Source organism: Corvus kubaryi, unplaced genomic scaffold, assembly GCF_017639235.1.
Source record: "Corvus kubaryi isolate FWS band 111438036 unplaced genomic scaffold, C.kubaryi_AGA036_p1.0 37130, whole genome shotgun sequence".
NCBI classification, from domain to species: domain Eukaryota; kingdom Metazoa; phylum Chordata; class Aves; order Passeriformes; family Corvidae; genus Corvus; species Corvus kubaryi.
The window spans coordinates 330,038-339,114 of NW_024581033.1; the positions used below are offsets into that span (position 1 = coordinate 330,038).

Sequence of the window (9,077 nt, forward strand, 5' to 3'; positions counted from 1 at the left end):
GGGGGGGTGTGGGTGCTCAGCTGCAGGCCAGGGGGCTAGTCAGGGGAATGGGTGGCTTAGGAGGGGCTCAAGGGGGTCTGTGGCCAAACGGCCAGGCTGGACCCAGGGGGCCACGACCGTTGGGAAGGAAACAGCCCTTGGGCAAGCCTGGCCGGCGGGAGATGGTATCAGCACGCCAACATCCCCTCTGCACCCCCAGCGCCCCCACCCCGGGACACACGGCACCCCATACACCCGCCTTGCACCCCTCAAACTGGAGCTGCCCCACCCCTGTAGCCCCAGCCCTGCCCCCCCCCAGCACCCACCCTCTGCCCTGGGCACTGCCGTGCTCCCCCCAACCCGCAGTCCCCCCTCCCCGGGCCATGTGTGTCCCGCTGCAGCGTCACCCCGGTGCCCCCCTGGTGTCCCCAGGGCCAGGCTGGGTGGCGCAAGGCTGTGGTGGTGACATGTGGCCCTGTCAGCCCTAAAAGGGGGACAACGGGCAGAGCCCCCCAGCCTCCAGGTGAGGACTGAGGACGGGGACAGGGACATGGAGGGTGACATCAGAATGGGCTCAGCCCCCGGCTGCTGGGGCTGGGGACCAGGGGTGGGCATCCCTGAGGCTGGCACTGGGATGCCAGGCAGACACGGGAGTGGCACAGGGGATGGTGGAGGGACAGTGGGGATAAGGGGCGCAGAGGAGCAGGATGGGGTGAGGGACACAAGGTGGCACTGGGGGTGGCAGAGGAACAGTGGAGACATTAGGGCTGGCAGAGGGGCCACGGAGAGGACGGGTTGTTACCAAGGGTGGCACAGGGGCTCTGGACCATGGGGGTGGCCGAGGTTGATGGGCCTGTGGCATCTCCAGAGGGTGCTGGTGGTGTCCCCAGTGTCCCTGCGTGTCCTGCTGCCATGTGGCCCTGGCTACTGCTCGCTCTGGCCCTGCTGGGCACTGTCCCTACCAGCCACCCTGGTGAGTGCCCCCCACACCCCTGCCTGCTCCCAGGGACACCCTGGGGACACCCTCAGTCCCTGCCACCCCCGTGCCATGCCCACCCCACTGACGCCACATGCCCGGGGCTGGCAGTGGGTGGCAGAGGGACCCGTGGTACCAACCCCCCCCTCCTGCGCCCTGCAGCCCCCCACCAGCCCGGGGGGGTTCCTGCTGGTGAGACCCCCCAGCTGCGCTACGTGGTGGTGAAGAAGCTGCGCACCTACGCGGGCGCCCAGGTGAGGGGACATGGGGCACGGGGGGTGCGGGGGACGCCAGGCTGTGCCCGTCCCACAGCGGCACTGCCGGGAGGTGCCCGTGGGCACAGGTGAGCGCCCGGTGCCAGCCCGTGCCCGTCCACAGCGCTACTGCCAGGACGTGTACCGGGGCCAGCTGGCCTCTGTGCACAGCGCTGCCCGCAACCAGGAGCTGCAGAAACTGGCACGAACCCACACCACACTCGCACCCTGGATCGGAGCTGTCACCAGCCGCAGGGTGAGGGGACACCGGGGGCAAGGGGCTGCCAAAGGGGTGCTGGGTGCTGGCGAGATCAGCTGGGGGCTGCTTTGGGGGGTGAGGGGCTGGGTAGGGGGTGCTGGGGCCGGAGGCTGGGGTTTGAGGGGCTGCGTATGGGATGCTGGGGGCTGCCACTGGGGGCTGAGGTGTTGGCACAGCAGGCGGGGCAGTGGGAATCGCGCTGGGAGGACTCCAGCCCCTGGAACTACGCGAACTGGGCGCCCATCCATCCCCACCACACCGTCACCACCTGCACCACCCTCAGCACCCGAGGTGAGGTCACCCACCCACCGTGTCCAGGCTTGGGGGATGCTGGGGAGGGGAGCACAGGCTACTGGGAAATTGGAGGAACACTGGGAGGACACTGGGACGGTGTGGGGAGAGGGCTACAGGTCACTGGGGGGGGCACTGGGAGGGGGTACAGGGCACTGGGGGTCAAGGGGGGGACATAGGGGGCACTGGAAGCGGTTGCAGGGTGCTGGGGGGCCCTGGGAACCACCCACGGGCCTGACACTGTCCTTGTCCCCAGACGGGCTCTGGCGAAGCCGCTTCTGCTTCCAGCTGCGCCCCTTCATCTGCCAGTACTGAGCCCCCAGTGCTGCCGTGGCCCCCCAGGTCCTTTCCCAGTAAAGCAGGGGTGCCCTGAGCCGTGTCTGTGTGCGCCGAGGGCCTGCGGAGGGGGCTGGGGGGTCGTGGGGGCAGCACGGCGAGTGGAGGGGGCAGTGATGTTTATTGTCCCCAAGCCCCCCACCCCACTGGCACAGCGCCCCCAGGCCAGTACAAAAATGGGGTGCTGGGGCTCAGTGTGGGGTCTCGACGTGGATCTCAGCGCTGGGGGCGGCTGCCAGGGGGGTGCTGGCCATCCCCAGCTCCTTGGCTCGCCGCTGGCACTCGCGGGTCACCACCACGGGGCTGACAAAGGCCACCAGCACCACGGCGATGAGCCCCAAGTTCATCTGTGGGGTGGAAGAGTGTCAGGGCAGGGGGCTGGGGGCTGACCCCACCCAAGGGGCCCCTGGGCCAGCCCCATGGTTCCCCCATCCCCTGCGTTAGCCCAGGACACTTGGGGTGGCACTCCCGTTTTCCCAAGGGCAGGATTCCCATCCCTCCCTGGCGCAGGGCCCCCACTTCCCCTGGAGCAGGACCCCATCCCTCCCGGGGCAGCATCCCCATTTTCCCATGGGGCAGGACCCCCATTTTCCCACGGGCAGGACCTCAGTCACTCCTGGGGCAGGATCCCCGTTTCCCCACGGCACAAGACCCCCATTGCCCTGCGGGGCAAGACCGCATCCCTCCCGGGGCAGGACCCCCATTTCCCCGTGGAGCAGCCCCCCCATCCCTCACTCGGGGGGCCCACAGGGCACACTCACATAGAAGGGGTCCCCCTGGAGCGGCCCCTGCACCAGGGCGACACACGGGTACTGCAGCAGGGCCACCAGCGCCGACAGCGCCATGGCCAGCCCGTACAGCTTCCCGAAGTGCTGCGGGGGGAACCTGCCAGGCACCCGCGTCACCAACGGGCATCTCCTGACCCCTGACAGCCCCACCCCGATGCCCTCTCCCCCGACACCTCCACCACGTCGCCTGCCACCCTCCAGCTCCACCGCCATCCCTCGCCACCCCATCCCGACCATGCCAGCCTGTCCCCTGCCACGCCCACAAGGACCGTGTCCCCATCCCCTGCCACCCTGGGCCCCGCGTCCCCCGTGGCCGCGGCTGTCCCCACTCACGCGATGGCCAGGAAGGCGGCGTTGCCGCCGTACAGGAAGGAGCGGCTGATGACCTGCAGCACGAAGGTGCCGAACTGGACGGGCAGGACGGGCACGGCGGCAAGCACGGAGAACAGCAGGCACTGCGCCACCGTCACCACCAGCGACAGCACCGCCGAGCGCAGGTCTGCCAGCGCGGCCAGCGCCCCTGCGGGCACGGGGCTCAGGGCACGGCGACACGGCTCCCTCCGTGTCCCCTCCCAGGGGCCGCGGGCTCGGGCACGATGGTGGTGGCAGCAATGAGGCCGTGGGGGACAGGGGCCGCAGGACTGGGAGGCATGGTCGCCCCCAGAGTGTTGTGCCAGGGGGGGCTGACCCTTGGGGTGAGGGGCCGTGGGGGTCAGTTGTTCTCAGGGCACGGGGCTCAGCTGCCCTTGGGGCAGGGCGGGGGGACAGTTACCCTCAGGACGGGGACCCTTTCCCCGCTTGTGCCGGTCGAGGATGAGGCCGTTCCAGGGGGCGCAGAGCACTCCGCAGAGCTGGGTGAAGGCGAAGGCGTTGGTGTAGGTGCTCACTGCGGGGGGACAGCGTCAGGCGGGCGCCGCCAGCCCCGGGGCTCCCCGCCGCGTCCCCCCGCCACGCTGCCGTACCCAGGCCGTGGTCCCCGTGCGCCAGGTGCTCGAGCTGCGGGTTGAGGGTGCCGATGAACAGGTAGTGGCGAAGCTGCATCACCGAGAGCCAGGCCACGTGCCAGGCGAAGAGCCACGAGCAGGCGCAGGCCCGGAACGGCGTCCCGGAGGGGGCCCCACCTGCGCAGGAGTCAGGGCGGGGCACACACAGACACACCCCCGGCCACACCCGCACCCTGCCCCTTCGGACGTGCCCACCCCTCGGCCGCGCCCACACTGCCGCACCCATTCGCCGAGCGCCCATTCACTCCTTCATTTGCATATCATGGCCACGCCCATGTACGGCCGTGCCCGCCCACCAGCGGGCCGCACCCCGCAATTTGCATACTCAGGACCGCCCACCGGCCGTGCCACGCCCCTTCATTTACATGGGCCTGCCTACCTGCGGCCGCGCCCACCTCCTTAGGTAGCCCCACCCCCCGCAGACCAGATCCCCACCCCCGGCACCTCGAGGGATGGGGGGTTCCAGGGGTGTCTCCTCGGGTGCGGCCTCTACCGAGGGCTGCTTGTCCTTGTAGGTTCGGTAGGAGCGGGAACGGCCCCGGCACCGCAGCCTGCGGGAGCGCCTGTGTCACCCTGTGTCCGCCTGGCGCGGCTGGATCTGCCCCGGGGACAGGACCCGCTGCCCACAGGGCGGGACCCAGCCGCCCCTCTCCCCAGAGCCCCAGCGGGGCGCGGCCAGCCCCCCGTACCCGTAGTCGTAGTCGGGGGGCAGCGGGTAGGGGATGTGGGTGCGCGGCATCAGGAAGAGGGTGCGCAGGAGGTGCCAGGCGCTGCAGGCTGCCAGGAAGAGGAACATGGCCCGCAGGGACAGCCCGTGCTCGTACAGCAGCTGGGGACAGGGACGGAGTCAGGGACGGAGACAGGCCGCCACCGGCCACCTGCTCAGGGCCTAGGTCTGTCCCCATGTGTAGCCCCAGCAGCGACCCAGCTGTGTCCCAGACTGCGTCCCCACCATGTCCGTAAATGTGACCCAACTGTTCCCAGCTCTGTCCTCCCCTGCCCCCACCGCCACGTCCCTCGCACCCACCTTGACGATGAGGAAGATGGCAGAGGAGGAGTCGAAGGCCCCGTTGTAGAGGGTGATGAGGATGGAGCGGTAGTTCCCGAACAGGTTGCCCACCTGGCACCAGGAGAGCCCCGTGTGCCATCAGGGCCGTCCCATGGAGGGCGGGTGTCCTGCTGCCGGGTGGGTGTCAGGGTGCCGGGGGACCCACCTGCATGTTGGTGAGGATGAGGAGGATGCCACCCACCGACAGCATGGACATGGCCGGGAAGAGCAGCACCGCCATCTCTGGGGACACAGGGGTCAGCGGGGACAACGGTTACCGAAGAGGTCCCCCCCGGGGCTGGGGACCCCCCGGCCAAAGAGCCTCACCTGGGGTGGAGAAGGCGACGAGAAGGGTCCCACCAGCGTAGAGGGAGCTGAAGGGCACAGCGGAGACACGTGGGGACAGGATCCCGGGAATCACACGTGATTCCCCTATCCCAGCCCCATGGGAGGCGGGCCACCCCAATAACCCCCCTTTCTCAGCAGCCCCCGGCCCAAGCCCTGTCCCCCCGGTGCCCGTGTCCCCCCGGCGCCCGCGTCCCCCCGGTGCAGGGCTCACATGGCGATGAGGCGCGCGGCCATGGTGCCGAAGCGGTCAAAAACGACGCCCATGGGGAAGGTCATGAAGTTGTTCATGAAGGAGCCGATGGTGAAGACCAGGGAGAACTGCTCATCCTGCCCGCTGCAATCTGGGGATGGCCATAAGTGGGGCATGGGGACACGGAGACGTGGGCGTGGGGACGCCGGGACGCAGGCACCCGGGGAGATGGGTCAGCAGAGATGCAGGGGACACCGGGCATGCGGGGACACCACGGACGTGACGATACTGGAGACACGGACTAGGGGACAGCAGGCACGTGGGCTTGGAGATGGCAGGGACACAGAACACTGCAGGGCAGCAGGACATTGGGGACAGCAAAGACACAGGCACAGGCGCAGTGGGGACGTGGGGCAGCACGGGGCATCAGGACAGCGGGGGCATGAGTCAGGGGACCAGGGGGACAGGTGGGGGTCCATACCAGACCCCAGGGTGAGGTTGGGGCCGGGGGTGGCGGAGGGCTGGCACAGCCCCTCGAAGTAGCCCAGGTCCTTGAGGACGAAGACGAGGGAGGCCCAGCCGAAGATGATGCCGCAGAAGGCGCCGCACTCCAGCAGCCCCGACAGGAAGGTCCCCAGGCGCTTGGCCAGCCCCGCACCCCCCGCCATGTCCCCCGCCCGGGCGGCCACCTGCCCGGGCTGTCACCAGCCTGGGGCGTCTTCGCCGAGCCTGCGGGTGACAAAGGCCGGGTGTCACGCCATGCTGGCACCCACCGGGGGCACGGGGACGCGTGGGGCGCACAGGGGCACGTGCCAGCACGTGGCCACCTGGGCAAAGGCCACCATGGCTCCGGCTCTGCCCCTTGTCCCTGGCCACGGCGGCTGGCGCTGGTGTCTCTCCATGTGCCAGGACACAGGGCAGGCCCCTGCAGCGGCCAGGGCTCGCACAGGTGGGGACAGCTGTTCACAGGTGGCACACACCCGTTTACAGACACACACGAAGGTTCGCGGGTGCATGTGCGGGTTCACAGGTGCGCACGCAGGTCTGTGGGCACGCATTTATGGGCACACACACATTTATGGGCACACACACACATTTATGGGCACACACACATTTATGGGCACACACACACATTTATGGGCACACACACATTAATGGGCACACACACACCTGCTCGCAGGCACACACGCGTGTTCGCATGCACACACACAGCTTTACAGGCACACACACCCGCTGAGCCCCGTCCTGCGCCCCTCACCCACCTGCACGAGGCCAGGCCCTCCTGGTGCCACCGTGACTTTCGCCGCCGCGGTGGAGTTTGAACCCCAGCAGCGTGGCTGGGATGCACCTCCGCACCCCCGCTGACCCCGCTCTAATCTCCCGGGAGCACGCGCAGGTCCCCCGGGCTGCCGGTCCCGATGGCGCCTCGGGCCTCCCGATAGCACCTCGGGCCCCCCGGTGGTGACTCGGTCCCCCCACTGCACCCCCCCTGTGCTGTCCCTATTGCCCCGAGCCAGCCCGGCCCAGGACCTGGCACAACCCTGGGGACACTGGCACGTGCTCTGGTGACAATAACACAGCCCTGGGAACACCAACATCCTCCCAGGGACACCAGCATCCCCAGGGGACCTGGCACAGCCGTGGGGACACTGGCACACGGCTGCGCACCCTAGTGTGAGCGCTGGGGACACCATAACAACACACCTCACCCCGGGGACACCGGCACCCTGCTGGGGACCTGGCACAGCCCTTGGGAAACTGGCACTCTTCCTGGCAACGCTGGCACAGCCCCTGGGGACACTGGCACCCCCTCGGGGACACCAACACACCCCTCCCCCGGGACCTGGCACGGTTCTTGGGAAACTGGCACAATCCCTGGAGACGCTGGCACAGCCCCTGGGGACACAGGCACTCTGCAGGGGATGGTGACACAACCCCCCGGGGCCCCAGCACAGCCCCTGGAGCCCTCCCCTGGGGACCCTGGCACGGCTCTCAGGGACGCTGTCACACCTCTGGGACCCTGCCATCCCTATGGGGACCCTCACACTGCTGGGGACAATGACACATCTCCTGGGGACGCTGCCACCCCAAGCACTGCACTGCACTGGGGACTGTCACCGTGCCGGGGCTGACAACAGGTCAGCCCACACAGGCAGGTGGGATTCCCCCATGACCCACAGATGGGTGACAAGGGCACCAAGGCCACGTCACCCCCAGCTCACTGTCCTCCGTGTCCCCCCACCTCGCTCACCCGCTCACAGGCCGGCCCCTCGTCACCGAGCCCCTCGTCACCGTGCCAGTGTCCAGGGCCTGTCCCTGTCCCGCTCCCCTGCCTGCTGTAATGTCGGGTAATGAGGCCTCATTACAGTGACCAGCAGCTAAAGATTAACCTGGACAGAGCCGGGGGGGCGGCCCGGGGGGAGCTGTGTTATTTTTAGCCACCCAGGCGGGGGCTGGGGCTGTAGCACCAGCTGGGGGGCACCGAGGCACCCTGAGATACGGGGGGGTCACTGCCTGGGGCACCCCGAGCAACTCGCTATGGGTGCCAGCCACCGAGCCATGCTGGGATGTCCTGGACATGCTGGTCCCTGCCAGCCACACTGGAGAGCCCCCACAGCAGTCACCCCCCCACACTGGTGAGGGCCCCCGGGTGGTGAGCCCCCCAGACTGGTGAGCCCTTCACGAGAGAGCAGAAGGGTCCAGCTCGGGCCGGGGACTAGCAGCATTAGTGACTCTGTCCCCTCTGTCCCCTCTGTCCCCGCTGTGTCCCCCAGCTCCCCCCGGGCCGTGACGGGGGCAGCCGGGGTCACGGGGCCTCTGGGGGCTGCCACAGGGCTGGGGTCCGCCTTCGCACCCCGCCGCCCCCCGAGGGACGGGGTGTCCCGGGGTGGGCACTGCCCGCGCCCCACGGAGCAGGGGCAGCCCCGGCCGCGGGCACTTGGCCCGCACGCTTTTGGCGGGGGGACAAACGCGTGGTCCCGGGGATGGGCAGCCGTGGGGCTCCGCCGTGCCAGCCCCCCGAGCCTGCCCCGCGGCCCCGCCAGGCGCACCCCCGGCACCGCCCGGGACACCCGCACCGCGTCCGCGCCGGGCCCAGCCCCGCAGGCCGGGCTCCGGGGCCCTCGGTGCCCCCTCTCCCGGATCCTCCCGTCCCGGTCACAGCCCCGCTCCCGCCGCCGCTCCGTGTCCATCCGGGCCCCTCCGCGCCCTCCGGCTCCTTCCGCCACATCCCCGCGCCGCTCACCCGCCTCCCGCCCGGCCCGGCGGGGAGGGGACCGGGCTCTCCCCGCCCCGGCTCTCCCGGCGCTCCCGGCGCTCCCGGTGCCGTCCCCCCTCCCCCCCCACTGCGGGCGGAGTGCAGCGGCCGGGCCCGGCCCCGCCCCCGGCCGCGGCGTTTCGGGGGGGCGCGGGGGGGGGCCCCCGGGGAGGCGGCCCCGGTCACCCGCGGATCCGCCCAGGAGGGGCCGGCCTGGCACGGAGCCCTTCCCCGGCGCCGCCCCGCGCCCGCCGCGGGTGCCCCCTCGGCATCTCCAGGTGCGACAGCTCACCTGGCGTCCCCAAGGTGCGCTCCCGCTGGCGCCACCCTCGGGCCACCCTTGACTCG

The 9,077-nt window shown here is 70.1% G+C and overlaps 2 protein-coding genes across 4 annotated transcripts; one reads left to right on the top strand and one right to left on the bottom strand.

Annotated features, from left to right (window-relative positions):
* Positions 1–67: 67 nt before the first annotated feature.
* LOC121661284 (collectin-12-like) lies at positions 68–2,132 on the top strand. Its single transcript, XM_042021272.1, has 4 exons — positions 68–1,209; positions 1,334–1,465; positions 1,648–1,759; positions 2,016–2,132. Exons 1-4 carry the CDS (start codon positions 808–810, stop codon positions 2,072–2,074), a joined length of 705 nt encoding a protein of 234 aa, XP_041877206.1. The 5' UTR covers positions 68–807; the 3' UTR covers positions 2,075–2,132.
* A 65-nt stretch (positions 2,133–2,197) lies between these two features.
* SLC43A3 (solute carrier family 43 member 3) lies at positions 2,198–8,780 on the bottom strand. 3 transcript variants are annotated; one of them, XM_042021270.1, is made up of 13 exons: positions 8,718–8,780; positions 5,955–6,202; positions 5,495–5,624; positions 5,263–5,309; positions 5,102–5,178; positions 4,915–5,007; positions 4,577–4,716; positions 4,332–4,438; positions 3,846–4,004; positions 3,656–3,769; positions 3,217–3,403; positions 2,857–2,980; positions 2,198–2,442 (listed from the first exon to the last, which is right to left on the bottom strand). In XM_042021270.1, the coding sequence occupies exons 2-13, from the start codon at positions 6,139–6,141 to the stop codon at positions 2,287–2,289; spliced, it is 1,521 nt and encodes a 506-aa protein (XP_041877204.1). In that variant the 5' UTR covers positions 6,142–6,202; positions 8,718–8,780; the 3' UTR covers positions 2,198–2,286. The 3 variants fall into 3 exon arrangements, with proteins under 3 accessions (XP_041877204.1, XP_041877203.1, XP_041877205.1); XM_042021269.1 differs by lacking the exon at positions 8,718–8,780 and adding an exon at positions 6,736–6,823; XM_042021271.1 differs by lacking the exons at positions 5,955–6,202; positions 8,718–8,780 and adding an exon at positions 7,725–8,462.
* Between the last annotated feature and the right edge of the window lie 297 nt (positions 8,781–9,077).

Excerpts from the sequence above, each read along its gene's own strand:
- SLC43A3 (XM_042021270.1), bottom strand. The coding sequence starts at position 6,141 with ATGGCGGGGGGTGCGGGGCTGGCCAAGCGCCTGGGGACCTTCCTGTCG. Across the intron at positions 5,625-5,954 it reads CAACCTCACCCTGGGGTCTG|ATTGCAGCGGGCAGGATGAG; the intron begins GTATGGACCCCC and ends GGCCATCCCCAG. Across the intron at positions 2,981-3,216 it reads GCCGCCTTCCTGGCCATCGC|GTTCCCCCCGCAGCACTTCG; the intron begins GTGAGTGGGGAC and ends GGTGCCTGGCAG.
- LOC121661284 (XM_042021272.1), top strand. The coding sequence starts at position 808 with ATGGGGGTGGCCGAGGTTGATGGGCCTGTGGCATCTCCAGAGGGTGCT. Across the intron at positions 1,210-1,333 it reads GCACCTACGCGGGCGCCCAG|CGCTACTGCCAGGACGTGTA; the intron begins GTGAGGGGACAT and ends GCCCGTCCACAG. Across the intron at positions 1,760-2,015 it reads CACCACCCTCAGCACCCGAG|ACGGGCTCTGGCGAAGCCGC; the intron begins GTGAGGTCACCC and ends CCTTGTCCCCAG.